The sequence below is a fragment of the Pezoporus wallicus genome, unplaced genomic scaffold, assembly GCF_028554395.1.
Source record: "Pezoporus wallicus isolate ANWC-B61680 ecotype Strahan unplaced genomic scaffold, APGP_CSIRO_Pwel_v1 contig_3048, whole genome shotgun sequence".
Taxonomy (NCBI): Eukaryota; Metazoa; Chordata; class Aves; order Psittaciformes; family Psittacidae; genus Pezoporus; species Pezoporus wallicus.
In genome coordinates, this window is record NW_026636441.1 from 45716 (window position 1) to 63025 (window position 17310).

A 17310-nucleotide genomic window follows, 5' to 3' on the forward strand; every position below is an offset into this window, starting at 1 on the left:
ATTACAGGAATATATCCTTGAAGCCTTTATGACTCTGGAGTCTCTGGGACTTGGACCCTTGGAAACTAAGTTTATTCCACTGCTGGGAACCTAGCACTATCTAGTAATAAGTTAGACAATGAAGTACAAGTTTGTTTCCAGAAGAAAACAAAACTGCCATGTGTGTTCTTCTGGAAGGGAAAGGAGAGCCTTACTTCAGATTTTTATTGTGTGGTTAAGTCACATAGCCTACTGGTGCCAACTGTTAAAAATTGGAACTTTTGCCTCTTGCACTGGTCTCATAGTGATACTGTCTGCTACAAGTGCAGAAAGCTTGAAGAGTTTTACATTCTTCCGTAGTGTAATCCTTAAAAATCGCAGAGATCAGTGCCTGATCACTTTTGAAAAAAAAGTAGACATTTTACCTAGCCCAAGGGTGCCAGAGTCCTTCTGGCAAACAGCTACTCCCACCTTCAGCCTCCACTTCAGAATGTAGTTGCCCTGGAGTTTGACATTTCACCTTCAGAAGTCTGCATATGGAAACGTGCTCCAGCAAAAAGAAAGTACCTTAGATGTTGTACTCGCATCAGGCCAGCTCCACCATCCATCAATCCTATGACACGTACTCAGAAGTTCCAACAAAAAGATCCAAGCTTGAATTTGGCAATCAAAAATGGGTTTGATGCACCCCTAAGTAGATTTTCTACCTAGTCTAATAAAGTAAAGCACCTTTGGATTAAAAAAATACATTAAGCTTAACAGCAACTTGAAGTTTCAGTTTTGTTTTTCAGTCTCCTTATATCTCCATGGCTTACAGTATTTTCTTGCCAGTTGATAAAATATCAGTCTGTGGAGTCAAGACCTTCAGAGGGAGGAGCATAGTTCAGCCTAAACGTACCTGGGGGAGAGGAAACAGAAGAATTAAACAACATCAACCCCTTCACATCCATTACTTCCCTGCACTTTCTAAAACAAACTGCTTCATAGACACAGAACAATATTACAGTAGAACACTGGCTTGCAGCATGCCACTGAAGCTGCAGAAGAGGCTGATAAACGTATATCTGCAGCTGGTGGAGCTAAAAATCAAAGCTTGGTTTTACACAGTCAACGTCACTGGCTTAGATATAGTTTTAGGGCTGGCAAAAATTCATTTGGGATAGTTTAAATGGAAATTTAATTAATGAAATGAAATTCAGATTAAAAATGATTGGACTGTGTTTCTGAAGTTCTCTGAATTAGGACTGATGAGGCAGTGTCGCTTCTTCCCCATTGGCCACTATCAAAATATTATCCACAGAAACACCATTAATTATGTACATTTTAGCAGTGCTCTCAATTGCTGCCTCAAAACTAGAGTAACTTTTTATAGTGTTCAAATACTTGTCTGCACCATATAAAACCAAATACAGACACCCACTACAGACAAGACACTGTGTAAAATGAGCACCTCAGTGCAGTTCCCTCCAGTCAAAAGTTCATATTTCATTTTTTAAACCTATACCACATGCAAATTATCCCACCACAGTATGTCAATCAAAATAAATTAAAATGGGACTAGAAAGTGCTCTCAGCAAAAGTAATGTCTCTATCTTAGCAGTTTCCCACCTGAAATTAAGGATTTCATCTCTCTCCTGAAGAAGCCTGGGCTATAACTGTGTAAGCAATATGCCCTAAAAAAAAATTATAGCAGCAAACACAGGACCTTCAGGAGCATCTGAACAGTAATTCTTCATTTAGGTTACTATTTTGGGGAGGAAGGGAAAGGGGGAACAGAGCTGTTCAGCTGGTAAACTTCCAGGGGAACTTGCCATTAGAACCAAAGATGACCTGGATGACAAGGTATAAGCAGCAACAGTTCAGCTGCAACCTATCAACAGAAGCTCCTTCCCTCCCTCCATGCTTCTCCCCTTGCCTTTCAGAGCACCCAGGTCTGACCCTGGACCATACTTGGGCCCTGTGTCCTTGCACTGGGTCTGCACAAAACCAAGTTCAATTTACAAATACAGCTAAACCCCACCAGCTTTCAAGAACAAATTTTTGTTTATGCAAATCAGAAGTTAAAGACAGGGCACTGCCATCAGCCTCCCTCCAGCCCTCAGGGCATGCACCCATTTCCCTTGGCTAAGCACAGCACTCCATGTGTAAGCCATGTCTTGTATCAGTCCCTCTTTCTGCTTTACCTTGTCGATTGAAATCCATTGGAGGCTGTTTGCAGTCCTGAGCTCTGTGACCACTAGCCCCGCAGTTGTAACAGGAGAGATTCACATTTTTTTTGTGACTTGAACCATTGCTGTTTCCCATCATTCCCTGTGCCTGATACACCCCTGCTGTCCCTGCCATAAAGTTCTGCACTGGTGGTACCGCAAACGTCGACTGTCCAGTCATCACAGAGTCTGGTGCTATACCACTGTTGTAAGTGGTGTGGACCATGGGGAATGCTGTGCTGCTGTTGTACTGCTGCGTGTTGATGTAGCTGTTACTACACAAAGGGTTGAAGGGCAGAAATGGAAAAGTAAACATTGACGGGCCTGAAAACGGGTGCTGAAAATAGTTAGTGTAGCTGATGGTCATACCGCTTGATCCACAGTTCCCACTACACCCGCAGGAGCTGCACACCATGCACCCAGGCGGCTGAAGCTGCTGGTGGTGATGGTGGTGGTGGTTCTGGTTTGGTACTGGGATGCTCCCTGCGGATCCACTGCTGCTACTGCTGCTGTAGAAGTTGTTCTCGGCAACAGAGGAGAGCGTGGGGCTGGAGCTGGGTGCGGGGCAGCTGGGCAGATTGGCCATGGTCACAAAAGACATGGAGGGGTGGCTGCTGGAGGAGGCTGTGTTGCTGTTTGCACAGAAGCTGCCTTGAATTGGCGCCACTGGCACACTGCTCATTGCAGAAAAGGCAACTTTGGTGTTGGCTGTGTACAGAGCAGTTCGAGGATTTATTATTGCAGGAGACACTGTTATTTGCATATTACTGGAGCAGGAAGTCTGTCCAGCAATGGCAGAATCAGTAGGAAGAGATGAAGACACCAGGAGTTTGATGGGTGGACGAGCCACATGGAAGACCGTGCTGGATGTTACAGTGGCAGCAGTACTCGTTTCTACTATTAATCCTGGCTGCTGAGCTGTTTTTATCACTCTGTCCAGAGTTGAAGCATGCACAGCTTTGGCTCGAGGACCAAAATTAATAGTAGAAGTGGGTGAGATGTTCTCAGTGGCCCCTGACAGCACTTGCAAGGGCTGGTGGGGAGAAGATGCAGACATTACATCCACCACTGTATTTCCAAAGCTCTTTTCCACTTTTATGCTGCTCCTAGATCCAGGAGAAACTTTATTTCTTTCTTCTAAAGATAAAAGAGAATGCATAGACGATGAAAGTAGCTTCATGTCTGCATTTCCACGCTCTGATTTATGCACTGAGTTTAGCATCCGAATGGGGGTGATGTGAGTAGAGGTTGCTGACATCATTTGCATGGGCAGAGCATGGTGGCTGGACGGATTGGAGCCCATGTCATTTTGCACTGGTAAGACCTGAGCTGTGGGTCTGGTAGAGCTTGAAGTGAAATGGTTCAGTAACATCACTGACTTCTCCTTTTCTGAACCATCTAAGTGAATCTCTAAACCTAGGGACAGAAACATCTATAAATACAACTGCTTCATTAGACAAAGCTGGGCAACACAGGCACCCTCTTTGGTTGGTTCTGCTTACGCCTCTCATTCTCCTCAGCGCTGTCCGAGCTCTCTTCCCTTGTCTGGATCCCCATGGGGCTGGAAGAAGAGCTGGAGTACTCCGAAGAGCTGCCCTCAGGGGGCAGTGGGTGTGCTGGCTGATCCACATCCACTCGCAGCTCTGCAGATAAAGGGTGTACAAGCCATCAGGGAGTGCAAACAAGAGTGGTAACGCCTACTTGGCAGTACCTAATTACAACTGTTTCATGACACCATGTAACATACAGTGATGGTCAAGGTTTACAGACACATGCATCAGCTAAGGAGCAGAAGTCTGGAGTTGCTGACTAGTGCAGCCAGCCATTCACATGAAACCACGAGGAGGAAACTACTTTTTATTGCACTACATATACACAGAATCCCAGACTGGTTTGGGTTGGAAGGGACCTTTAAGCTCATCTAATTCCAACCCCCTGCCACAGGCAGGGACACCTTGCACTAGACCAGGTTGCTCCAACCGCTGTCCAACCTGGACTTGAATACTGCCAGGGATGGTGCAGCCACAGCTTCTCTGAGCAACCTGTGCCAGTGACTCACCACCCTCACAGTAAGGAATCAGACTTTTTGGTTGCTCCCATTAAGCCAATGACATTTTGGAAGAAAAAGCTTATGGCAGGTTGGTGAAAAAGCACAGTAAGAATGAGCTTACTCTTGTGCAAGGACACATTCAGCCTTGATAGCAGAGCAGTGTCCTCTGCTCCTCTTTCTTACCTGAAGCATGGTTGCCATGAATACTCTGGATTTGCCCTACGAGTGTAGTAGGGGGAACCCTTGCCACACCGCTGCTGGTAACTGAAGAAGGTGTTGTGGGGTTTAGGCACCGTTTCTCTGACTTTTCTCTATAGGGTGATGGAGAAGCATATGAGGAAACAGAAACTGGCTAAATCACAACAGATAAATCGATTTCTGAATGAAACTGAAGCAGACAGAGCCCACTAAATAATCCACTAAATGCTATGCTAATTTCAACTGGAAACATTTGGAAAACACATCAATCTTGGCACATAGTCCAAATATAACTGCTGGCAAGAAGCTACTAATGCTTTTATTTGTACAAGGGAAAATATCACCGAACAGTGACTAAATTCTATCACATAAGCACATCCTAAAGCCTAGTCATGCACACCAAAACCAAAGAGAAAAGCCAAATGCAGCCCAAAGTTTTCTTTTCGTAAACACACTTTGGAAAAACTAAAACTGATGAAAAGTGCTGTCAAGGAGCTTTGATAAATGGGCATGGATTTGGGTTTTTAATTACTTTGTAAGTAACTGCAGTAGCTTCAGAATAAATATTTCCCTCTAAGAGGAGATGCAAAAAATAGGACAGTCTGTTGCATCAGTTTCCCCAAAGGGCTATTAATACTGCACAAAGCACTGGCAATATTATGTCACCTTTTTTATATCACCTTCACCACATGAAGCTGTGGTCTTCCTGAGACCAGGTGACAACAGGTATTTATGTTACAACTGGGTCGTTGTATCCTTTTAAAACAGAGTTCACAAATTCTTTCCATTTGGTAATCCTTACCACAACCCTGAACAGGCAACAGTAAACCACTAAGTACTAAATATTATCCAGTAAGAGCTTTTCAAAGTAACCAACAACTTCAGAGGAAGGGAGATAAGCATTACCTATATTTAAAGCTGGGAATCCTGATAGGTTTATGCTCTAGAAAGCAAAGACCATCACGGAACTTGTGTTAAATATCTTATGGCCTTAAAAAGAGCTCCCACACACACACTTACTTCTCCAACTCTAGCTGGGTCTTGAGCTTCTTCTTTGCTCCCATGGTGAGGGATTCGAACTTATTCAGATCTTCCTCAGTAAGACTCAGAAACTTGTAAAGAAAAAAATGTGTGCTTAGTTTTACAGCCTGGAATATTCTTATGTACATTTTCAGTAGAGATGAATTCTGAAAAGCAACTTTAAAGCCATTTTTTTAACGTGTTAATTCAAAGAAACTCTCTAGTTTTTAACTATAGAATCAATGTAGAAGAAAGTGTGGGGGACCAGAACAAAAGAAAGAACATACATAGATTAATTAGGCATGTGCTTATATTAACTACTCACAATAAAGATGAAGTAATTTGTATACATAATTTAAATAGAACTTTGTGCTATAATGGGTTTAAGGATATGATTCTCTGAATACAAAACCAAACCAAACCAAACAAACCCCAAACAAAACCACTCTAGTTTACCTAGTTGTGTCATTTAACATAGAAATCAATGTGCAATCATCTCATCAGCTTAATTAGAAAATATACTCCAAAACTAAATCTTAAAATAAAATATAAACATAGAATATGAAATTGGAATATACACATTTATAATATAATGTAATGAAAATTAAAGGCAGCAAAGTATGCATAACAACACATGCTTTTTTAAAACACGCTAGAATATGCACAGTTTTGCTACTTTTTTAAGGAAAAAACCTCCTATATATTTCCCTCACATAATGAAGAAAATCGAATCAGATGACTCTGGTAACAGATTATAATTAAATCCATACAACATACTACAACCAGCAAGCACAAAGCCACCCCAATTTAGATTTAGCTCAACCTAAGCACTTGCTCCACTGGAGGGCGTTCAAGACAGTAAGAGGACATGAATTTTATAGATGGAGTTGGGTAAACGCTGTAAAGGTATTCCATTTAGATAAAAGCCAGCAAACAAAGATACCATTTGTGACTCTTACTATGTAAATACAGAAGTGATTAGTTTTCCACAAGAATTTCTGCAGAAAAAAAAACACCACACGTTCACTTGCAGGTACATGCCACACTAATGATCATGTCAAAAGTCTCTGAATCTATTTTTTTTTAAATCAGGATAACCAAATATTTTCAGAGAAAAATCCACAAAGAAGCAGAATAAAAAAAATCTTTATGAATTTTAGTTATGTACTGCATATCAAAGAGATGAACAGGGGGAGCCAAAGCATAGCTCCTAAGGCCGCATGCAAGTTGGATCTTCAAGCATTCAGTTAAGAATTCTGAAACAGGAGGCAGCTGTGGAACAGCCCAGGCCCCGGACACAACACAGAGCCAAAATAGAAAGGATTTCATCAAAATATTATTGCTTCAAGAGAGCAAAACCTTCACAGTATTTGCTAATAATTTCTGCAATTGTTGATGCAGATGTTTGCAGCCTCTCTGCACTAGAGAACATAAGTATGATTTAAAAGCCGTCTCCCTTTGCTTAACCTACTGCCCTACCTTTTCCATTGTGAGCTGTTTGAAGACAGGATAGTATTTGTGCAACCGCAGTTTCCTGAGCCAGTCTAAGATCCCATTTTGCTCCTGCATCTGAGGGGTCTGTGGACTGGAAGACATTAACATGGGTGAAGAAGAGGTGTCCACCTGGGTGCGATAGGCCAACGATGAGCCAGTACCTCCTGCATGGGAACAGTGGGGTAGTGCAACGGCAGCAGCAGCTGAGTGCTGAATGTGATTCTGAGAAGACTGAATGCCAGTCACTCCACATATAGGTCTGCAAAACAATAACATAATTCAGTTTAGCACACTGAATCCATCTCACCCATAGTTCAGCTACTACGGCCATACAAATCTACCACTTCCAGGATTTCTGGTAAAACCTGCACTGTTGGATCCAAGTTACAGATTTATCTCTCTGCTGTTCAACAGCACAATAAAACCAGTGCAGTTTAGGGCAAATAGTATTATCTTTAGCTTAAGCAGAGGTTTCCTTCTATAATCACAGATAGTGCATGTTCTACTACCTCTGCGATTTAAAATAAGTTTAGAGATAATGGCCATGGTTCATCGTAATTCTTCGCATTATTAAAAAGAAGCCCAAATATAATCCTGTGGGAAATTTTACATGTGGAGGTAGCAAAATAATTCACAATATTGGCTCCTTGGAGGGTCTTGGGTTTTGTTGGAGAAAATTAAAATTGCCTCTTAAGAGAATGAGTTCTGAGTTGGCTAAATCCTAACAAAAGGCAAAAGAATTTCTTTCCTCCTTTTCCAAAAGCTGATTTCTACCTCCCTTGGAAGAGGTCTCCTCCTCCCTCTGAAATGAAAAACCCTGATGTACAAGGAAACATTCAAACATGCTGTACAGAGAAGAAAACCCTTTCAGAGATGATCTAGTCTCCCTTTGCCCACAAAGACCTGTACTAGGGATGACACGCCTACAATTCGGATGCAAAACAATTCTTTCTAAGTATGTGATTGAGACCATTACAACTTCTGCAGCAAGCAGTGTATCACAAAGACATCATCCATCACCACAGCTCAACACTGAAGTGTTAAAGCTTTAACTTTAAAGTGTTGAAGCTTTAAACCTTCAGAGAAAGGCTGCCTAGAGCAGGTGTTCATAGGCTTTTTCTGCCAGCAGGAACACTGCAGTCCTCTGATCTCATCTCCCATGTTAACACTGGTCAAAAGGTTTCCCTAAATTCTTCTCTCTGAATATACACATTTCTTAGGGCAAGAGAGCCACTGCTGATTTCATAACTGCCAATGACAGATAGTTCCTGAGGTGATGGGGTTTTACAACTAATCAGAACAAATTTAAACATAATAAATGTTTCACCTTCCAGATGTTCCCAGTGTAGCTCCTACTTTATAAAGGGAGGGGTCACCAGGATCTAAAAAACAGGAAACAGAAGTTACAAGTGGCATTGGTTTATGAAATGTGTATCAGTACAAAAAAAAATAAATTGAAACTTTATTTAAACTTACTTGAGCTCTGAAGTTGCTGTGAAGGAGATGAAGTGCTGAAGAACTTTCTAACGTGGTCATTTTTCACCATATGGGAAGGTAATGGTGCCAAACACCTGCATGCTCATCAAAAGCAAACACCCCCCCCATTCTGTTATATTTGATTTGCAGCCGCCTATACAATCAAGATTACAGAATGTACATGACATTTTGAAATTAAATTGGAAATTTTAAAATTAAAACATAAAAGACCTTTCAAATTAATATCACCATGCAATACTGAATCAAAGTACGGATGTTCATATGCTGAATACTACTTAAACATGTTACCATTGTGTTGCTTTCAACTCTGTTGAGTATTTTGGTAAAGATGCTTAATTTAGGAACACTGAACACCTGTAAGGCAGAAAATGTTCAAATATAAACTTGAAATTTTCCTTTCAAATTCACAAATCTGACAACCATAAAGTATAGATAGATATGTTATTTAATTTTCTCCTCTTGGAGATAAAGAGCAGAGGCATAGTCCGGCAGTGTAGGGAAAAAGTCTGTAAAACTTATGTCACATTTTCTCTGGGATTACTGTGCCTCTTCTAGGGGAAAATATCCTAAAACTTTGCAAAGTATAAAGTGTGTTCTATCAACATGACTAAACTTGTAGCCATGCAAAAACTTTGGCCAAATCTTCTATAGATTTCAAAAATATATAGAAAAATGTTTTAAAAAAGAGATAATTTTGAACATATCTTTGCCGAGTTTAAAAAGTCTTTGAGTAAAAAGTAATACAACTATACACATGCACACAAATGTGCTCTCCACCTTGAAAAATCACAGTTCATTTCTGAATATTTCAAATATGTAGCATTTAACAGAACAGCTTCTTTCTCTGCTCCAGAGACACAACCATCATTCTGTGAACATAGACTGCTGATCCATTAACCTAGATTTGTAGAAACTGTTGCTTGTTGAACTGCAGCAACACGCATTCTGTCTTACCCTCCCTAATTCTCATCAATAGGCTGTGATCCTCAAAGCACAGAAAGGACTATTTAAAATCATAGAATCATAGAATGGCTTGGATTGGAAAGGACATTAAGATCATCTAGTTCCAAAACCCCTGCCATAGGCAGGGATGCCTCACATTAAACCATGTCACCCAAGACTCTGTCCAACCTGGCCTTGAACACTGATGGAGCATTCACAACTTCATTGGGCAACCAATTCCAGTGCCTCACCACCCTTACAGTAAAGAACTTCTTCCTTATATCTAATTCTAAATGTCCCCTGTTTAAGTTATAACCCATTAAACCTTAGTCCTATCACTTCAGTCCCTAATGAAGAGGACCTCTCTGGCATCCTGTAGGCCCCCTTCAGATACTGGAAGGCTGCTATGAGGTCTCCACACAGCCTTCTCTTCTCCAGGCTGAACAGCCCCAACTTTCTCAGCCTGTCTTCATATAGGAGGTGCTCCAGTCCCCGATCATCCTCATGGCCCTCCTCTGGACTTGCTCAAACAGCTCCATGTCCTTCTTATGCTGAGGACACCAGAACTGTACACAGTGCTCCAAGTGGGGTCGCACAAGAGCAGAGTAGAGGGGCAGGATCACCTCCTTCAACCTGCTGGTCACGCTTCTTTTGATGCAGCCCAGGATACGGTTGGTTTCTGGGCTGCGAGTGCACACTGAAGCCGGCTCATGTCCAGTTTCTCATCAACTAACATCCCCAAGTGCTTCTCCACAGGGCTGCTCTGAATCTCTTCTTTGCCCAACCTGTAGCTGTGCCTGCAATTGCCGCAACCCAGGAGTAGGACCTTGCACTTGGCATGGTTGAACTTCATGAGGCTGGCACTGGCCCACCTTACAAGCGTGTCAAGGTCCCTCTGGATGGCATTCCTTCCCTCCAGTGTGTCAACCAAACCACAGAGCCTGGTGTCATCAGCAAACTTTCTGAAGGGTGCACTTAATTCCACTGTCCATGTCACCGACAAAGATGTTGAACAGGATCAGTCCCAACACTGACCCCTGAGGGACACCACTCGTTACTGGTCTCCAGCCGGACATTGAGCCATTGACTACAACTCTTTGCGTGCGACCATCCAGCCAATTCTTTATCCACCGAGTGGTCCATCCATCAAATTGATGGCTCTCCATCTTAGAGACAAGGATGTCATGTGGGACAGTGTTGAATGCTTTGCACAAGTCCAGTAGATGACACCAACTGCTCTACCCCTGTCCATCAGACCATAGCCCCATCATAGAAGGCCACCAGTTCAGGCAGGATTTCCCCTTAGTGAAGCCCTGCTGGCTGCCACCAAGCACCTTGTTTTTCATGTGCCTTAGCATGCCTTCCAGGAGAATCTGCTCCAAGATTTTGCCAGGCACAGAGGTGAGACTGACTGGTCTGTAATGCTGTTTGCCATGAAAAATAATCTAGGCATGCATCTATTGGCTCTGACTGTGGAAAACCAATATCCATGGTGGCTCTGCCTGTGGTCTTTCTTAACTTAGGGAAAATAGGTGTTCAGCAGAAGCTCTAATAAAAGTTAGTATTTTAAAATGCCATTTAATACTTTGCATAGATACAGACAGTAGTAGATGAAAATAATGAAGTCCCTCAAATTTTCCTAGCAAAACTATTTCAGTATTTTGAAAGAGAGAACTGATGTGACCTGGCATAGATGAAGTTTTTTTTTAAATGGCGATTTAGATTAGATAATGGCCAAGTGATTTGTGATAATTCAAGGAGGTACTATCTAATGCTTTAAAAACATCTTATTTGTTAATGGCTTCCACAAATGTAATGCTATTACATATACATACACACCTACCTTTTAAAAACTAAAATAAAATAAATACCATGACAGCCTAAACTGAGACAAAAAGACAAAACGAAACAAAACAAACAAACAAAAAAACAAACAAAAAATCACACCTCTCTAAAGTGGTGGTGGTGGGGGAAAATCCCCACAACCCATCCCTCAATACAGAAGGATGACTATTCAGGCAGCTATCTTTTTGCTGAGTTTTGGGGTGTGGGTTTGTTTGTTGTGGGTTTGGGTTTTTTTTTTGTTTTTTATTAAAGCAGTTTGGGCTATTTTTTGATCCCAAACCAAGCTTCTACAAATCCCACGATCCTCTATTTGTTTTGAACAAGGAATGAGGAAATGTCAGTTCTCCAGGAAGCTTAATACTGAATATTATTACCATCTATGTTTCTGAAGAAAGAATTCGTGGAAAATTCTTCTGCACTGGAATTAGTAGAACATCAAGAAATAATGCTTAGGATCAGACTGTAATTTCTTGAGAGTAATTTAGAATATGAATGTATTATTTCTATTTCCTGGTTGGTTTTTTTTTCTTTCAGTCGGTGAAAAAAGCCAAGTGTCAAGAAAAAAAAACCACAACAACAGAAATCCCAGCATACCTAAGGTCCAATTCCAGGTCCATGTGGTTCCGTTCTAGGTAAAATGAATCTGGACCAGCTAGGCAAGGAATGAATTTCTCCAAGTTTTCTTCTGGATACAGCTGAGATAGCTAAATGTAGAGTATAGTACAAATAATAAGTGAAAAGAAGACTTGTTACTCATATGAGATTCGATGCACAGTAACTTTTAAGTCAAACATTTTATGAAATTCAATCTAATTTTAAAAATGTCATTTAACAAAACTACATGCAGGAATAAAATATCTTTCCATGTTCAAAGTACTTTTCATATTGCCTTTACCTTTGAAATAAATTCAGTCACTTCAATGGAAGATTTGGTTACCAATGTCATTGAAGAATCAGACCACAGGACCTTAGGAAGTAAATAGTATTCAGTTGAGTAACTAACGGTCAGGGATTTAAATTTGGTTCCAAAAGATCAATAATAGGTATCAAATGTCACCCCCCAGACTGCAATAAAGTTTGCAATGTGTGACAGCAATAAGGAAATTTTTTTTCTTTGCGCACAAGTAACTATTACTCAGTTCTCCCTCACTGCCCTGTTCTTGCTGTTATTATACTTAACAGCTATTCTAAATGCTTAAAAAAGCACTCCATAGTTTACACAGCTATTGCATGCTACAGATGTTGCATTAAGCAACAGACTAAGTAATAGATTTTTTCCTCTCATTACTGTTAAAACACCTGCTTTGTAGAATCTGATATACAATATGAACAACTCACCACAGCACAACAGAGCCCATTTATAGTTAAACAACTCCATATGCCATGCAAAATCGAAGATGGCAGTAAATCACTCCACTGCAAAGAAAGGTATAGCCTTAGAAAGGAAACCTGCAGTTCCTGCTCTAGCTATGCTCTTTAGACACCATCTTGTATATGCCCTAGAAGAAGGAAAAGGCTCAGTATCCCTTCTCATATGCATTAAGTCATTACATTCTTAGATACAACGGCATTTATTGCTTGGTAGATGATTAGTTTAACTGAGCCAAAGCCAGGATTTCTTGCCACAAAGGACATCAGCATGATACTGACCAATGATAAATGCCTTCAGACTTCAAGTATCTGTTCACGGCATTTGGGAAGCATATGGATCTTCAGCAGTTAGAACTGCTAGGGAAGAAAGCTGGGTTTATGTGTTAAGAATCAGACGACCATCTTCTCAAATGACACTAGTTTCAATGACAACTGAAAATATACAGAAAGTTTTTCCAGCCATCAGAATGCTGCCAAAAAGACTGGTGAGAGAAAAGTATTTCAAAATATATTACATAATGGAGGAATTTCCTCTCTAAAGAGCTGCTACACAAAAAAAAAAAAGGAAAAGATAAAGAGAACTTAAGCAGTTGCTGGTTTTACAAAGCCTGTGGGGTTTTTTGTTGTTTGGTGGGGCTTTTTTGTTTGTTTTTTTTTTTTACATTCATGATAAATTAATACTTTTTTAGATTCATGAGAAATTTCAGAAAAAAACTAGAACTTTATAGCTTTGTAATAACCCAATATTTGCTATGACTTCCATTTTGCCAACTTGTTATAAATTTCAATACTTATAAAACAAAAATATGAACCATAATTGCAGGGAAGTGATGCTGAAAACACTAAACTACACTATTGACCTTCTATTCCCAAGCTGCTAAGCAAAACATTTAATAGTTGGGTTTCTAACCAAGCAAACAGCAATTTATTAGCTTAACTAAACTACACTACATATTATTCTTTGAGCTATAAGCTGTCAAGTGAAAAGCTGGTAAAAGCAATTTCTGGTATTTATAGAAAAATTTATAATAAGAAAAGATGCTTTACAAGATGCTAATATGCAACTGGAATCACCACAACTGCATACTTCATAAAGACTTTTTAAAACCCCTTGAAAAACTCCTTTCTAATATTGATATTTGGAACAATCACAGGATTTGGAAAATTCAGAACATTATCCAAGTCACAGAGTTTAACACTGTCAACACCACAAGCAGATGCTGAACTGATGCTCTATCTTGGGTGGTAGTTTTATCTAATAACTTTTTCTTTTTGGTAAAAGTCGTAGAGAATTGAAATTCTGCTGTTTGCTTTCAGGTTCTCCTTTTCTCACCAACTGTTTGGCTCCGCTGCCTCATTAAGCAAACCAAAGACATTTTCTGGGCTTTGCATTTTGAATTTTGGAATACATCATTCCAACTAGATGGGAGACAAGCAGTTTGTCATTCTTGCTCACCAGCACCCAGAATTCAGTCTCCACTATTAACACAAGGCTTCACAGAATGAAGTCATCCCTCCACAGAAACTATGAGCAATGACTGGACCTCCAAAAGCTGACTGAAAGGAGGGGGGGGGCGGGAGCCATTTCTAGCAGCTTGTGGCTAACCACCCTCATTCAAAAGAAACTATTCTCATTTCCAGTTTGAATTAGTCTGACTTCAATTTCCAGACCACAGTTCCTGTTATGCCTTTTTCTGATAGATTGACTGATTGATGGCTTGGCTTCATGAGCGAAGATTTGGGAAGGGCTTTAACCACGCTTACTACAAGCACGATGACCAAGGGCAAGTCGGATATCCAAATCTGATTGGAAAAAAGGCTGCTTAGGCAATCAGGAAGTGTCCGACCACGACTGTCAACTCCTGAGCTAATTCGAGCTACCCATGTGCTGGTCCGCCCACATGCAGCGCTGGATCTCCCATGCACCTTGTCACCTACCGTTTAGACCCCCTCACCCGTCCATACAGACAAGTGAGAGTAAGCCCTTCCAGCCTGCACAGTGGATTTTTTAGGTGATGCCCCCTTTACAGTATAACATTTTCTTACCTTTGAAAATGCTTTTATATGATACTGAAAATCATCTTTCAGTCAAGTTCTTTAAGTGTCTCACTACAGGGCATTTTCCTCAAGCTTTGAATAATTTCCAGAGCTATTTTCTGTACTCCTCAACACCCCTTTTATAACCAGTAATGCCTGAAGAATACACCAGTCTCCATTCCCCTCAGAGCTGCATGCAAAGCTAAATGACCATCCCACCTCTTTTTCTGTATATGCAGCAGTGCCTAAAGTGCCTTAAATTCACATTTGTCCAGATTAAGACTTAAATTCTTTCTAGCTTCTGCATTCAGCACATAGATAACTGTTCTGTAAGTGTGGCATGATATTTTCTCCTAAATATATACTTAGCCATAACTTGCTGCATTAGATACTTTGCCTGTATCCCACTAACTGGACAATCTCTGCATCATCCACATATGTTCATAACCAGCATTTTATGACTACTTCCAAATCATTGATTAAAAAATGCTACCATCTATCTCACAGGAGATCCACTAGACCAATTTCTGGGATCTAGCAATGAGGTTTGAGAACTTAAATCCTCCTTAAGTATTATTATCTTCCCTTCTTTCATAGTAAAAAAAAAACAACTTACCTCAAAGGAATATTCAACATTTCTTTCATTCTTCTTGTGTGCCAGTCCCTTTAGTTCTACTTTTTCAACACTCACTATGAAAAAAAAAAGAGATCAGAACAATGAAGCAGATATTCTTAAATGCATGCAAAAGTGATGACTCTCTGTGAGTGCCAGGACTTGCTTTGAGAGCACCTGATGCTTGTGGAAGTCCTTCAGGTGCACAGTTCAGGATTGCCTCGCTCAGCAGACAGGAAGGTCGATAACACCACTGTGTGATGCTTTCAACTCCAGCCTTAGCAAGGCTTCGTCTCAACAAGCACCCAAACAATACACTAAATGCAAAGTTCCTCATGGCCTTATCATACCACTCATCTATATAACAGAGTGCTAATCAAACGTGCATGGACTTATCTTAATAACATCAAGAAGCAAACACCAACCCTCCAAGTGCCCACTGTTAAGTCCACCCCTCAATCAGGAGCCCATCTATTTGTTGCATCTCTGCCTTAATGGCTTGAGGTGTCATGGGCCCACTGGGACAAAAATAATTCACCCTTATGTAGCCAATCTAAGTCCATTTGAGCCACTTTAATCTTAGCAGCTTTATCCACTTGTTGGTTGTGCTGGTGTTCCTCAGGGGCCTGACTCTTGGGTACATGAGCAACTACGTGGCGTACCTTCACCACCAGCTCCTGCACCCAGGCAGCGATATCTTGCCACAGTGCAGCAGCCCAGATGGGTTTCCCTCTGCGTTGCCAGTTGCTCTGCTTTCATTGCTTCAACCACCCCCACAGGGCATTTGCCACCATCCATAAGTCAGTATAAAGTACTGGCCACTGTTCTCATTCAGCAATGTCCAAAGCCAGCTGGATGGCTTTCACCACTGCAAACTGACTTGATTCACCCTCTCTTTCAGCAGTTTCTGTAACTTTGTCTGAGGGGACTCCATACAGTTGCCTTCCATCTCCGATGCTTTTCCACAATATGGTAGGACCCATCAGTAAACAAGGCATATTGCTTTTCACTTTCTGACAGTTTATTATATGGTGGGGCCTCTTCAGCACGCATCACCTCCTCCTCTGGTGACATTCCAAAATCTTTGCCCTCTGGCCAGTCCATGATGACTTCTCAGATTCCTGGATGACTGGGATTTACTATTCGAGCTCGTTGTGTGATTTGTGTAGCCCAATTATTCCATGTATTATCGGTTGCATGATGTGTAGAGAAGACCCTGCCTTTGAGCTTCCAGCCCAGCACGGGCAACCGTGGTGCCAGGAGGAGCTGTGCTTCAGTGCCAATCACTTCTGAAGCAGCTCAAACCTCTTCATAGGCTGCCAGTATCTCTTCTTTAGTTGGGGTATAGCTGGCCTCAGATCCTCTGCATCTCTGACTCCAAAAGCTGAGGGATCAACCTTGATTCAGAGAAAACTCCAGGAAAAAACTTGCCAACAAAGTTTTCAAGTTGACAAGCAGGTATTCTTTATTGCGGCGCTTGGAGACACGGGGGATAGCTCCTCCTAATGTGTGTCCCCGTATTGCTACACAGGCCATCCTTATATAGCCACTGGGCATACATACATATTCATGAGGCTATGTAGAGATTACATCATTTTCCAGAAAGTTTCCACTCATGCATACAAATATGTGGTGGTGGTCTCTGAGGACCCTTTACTTCTTCCAACAATCTTCATCACTTCTGGCAGTTTTTGAAGCACATGCAGTAGATAATGTTTATACCAGCTTAATTGGTTCATTAACACCACAGACATAACAATCCTCCTGTCCTTCTACTTATCAGTTAGTTTAACTGCAACCCATCCTGGACACCTGCCATTCCCAGATACTCCTTATCCTTATGTCCTGTTCTTCTAGCCTGTTTTCCTTACACTCATTTTGTACTAAAGTCATAAGGGCCTAAAAGTACCTCAACTACAACGGTTTATCTTATACAAGAGTTCTCAGTATGTTCTCTAGCTGTACTCTACTTTTTTTTCTATGCATCATGCACCTCAGGAATTTTCCATTGCTACTGTTACAAAGCCATCAAACTGAACATTACTTAAAACTGATTC

General features: G+C 41.0%; 2 protein-coding genes across 5 annotated transcripts in view; one reads left to right on the forward strand and one right to left on the reverse strand.

The window, feature by feature from the left end:
* Nucleotides 1-14150, forward strand: part of LOC130594435 (microtubule-associated proteins 1A/1B light chain 3B) — a 38422-nt gene extending 24272 nt beyond the window's left edge. Inside the window, exons 5-6 of one of the 3 annotated variants that reach the window (XM_057400315.1) lie at nucleotides 11767-11831; nucleotides 13921-14150. In XM_057400315.1, coding sequence (XP_057256298.1) covers nucleotides 11767-11831; nucleotides 13921-14026 — 171 coding nt within the window. In that variant the 3' untranslated portion in view covers nucleotides 14027-14150. Of the gene's footprint in view, nucleotides 1-7; nucleotides 745-11766; nucleotides 12434-13920 lie in introns of those variants that run through there. The other 2 variants (XM_057400320.1, XM_057400319.1) reach the window with 2 other exon arrangements.
* The window catches only part of LOC130594434 (zinc finger CCHC domain-containing protein 14-like), a 77885-nt gene continuing 61314 nt past the window's right edge, over nucleotides 740-17310 (reverse strand). The window contains exons 3-13 of one of the 2 annotated variants that reach the window (XM_057400314.1): nucleotides 15257-15330; nucleotides 12128-12199; nucleotides 11827-11936; nucleotides 8425-8519; nucleotides 8276-8330; nucleotides 6934-7207; nucleotides 5455-5546; nucleotides 4420-4547; nucleotides 3689-3829; nucleotides 2163-3602; nucleotides 740-877 (exon numbers count right to left, since the gene is read on the reverse strand). In XM_057400314.1, coding sequence (XP_057256297.1) covers nucleotides 822-877; nucleotides 2163-3602; nucleotides 3689-3829; nucleotides 4420-4547; nucleotides 5455-5546; nucleotides 6934-7207; nucleotides 8276-8330; nucleotides 8425-8519; nucleotides 11827-11936; nucleotides 12128-12199; nucleotides 15257-15330 — 2537 coding nt within the window. In that variant the 3' untranslated portion in view covers nucleotides 740-821. Of the gene's footprint in view, nucleotides 3603-3688; nucleotides 3830-4419; nucleotides 4548-5454; nucleotides 5547-6933; nucleotides 7208-8275; nucleotides 8331-8424; nucleotides 8520-11826; nucleotides 11937-12127; nucleotides 12200-15256; nucleotides 15331-17310 lie in introns of both variants that reach the window. The other variant, XM_057400313.1, reaches the window with a different exon arrangement.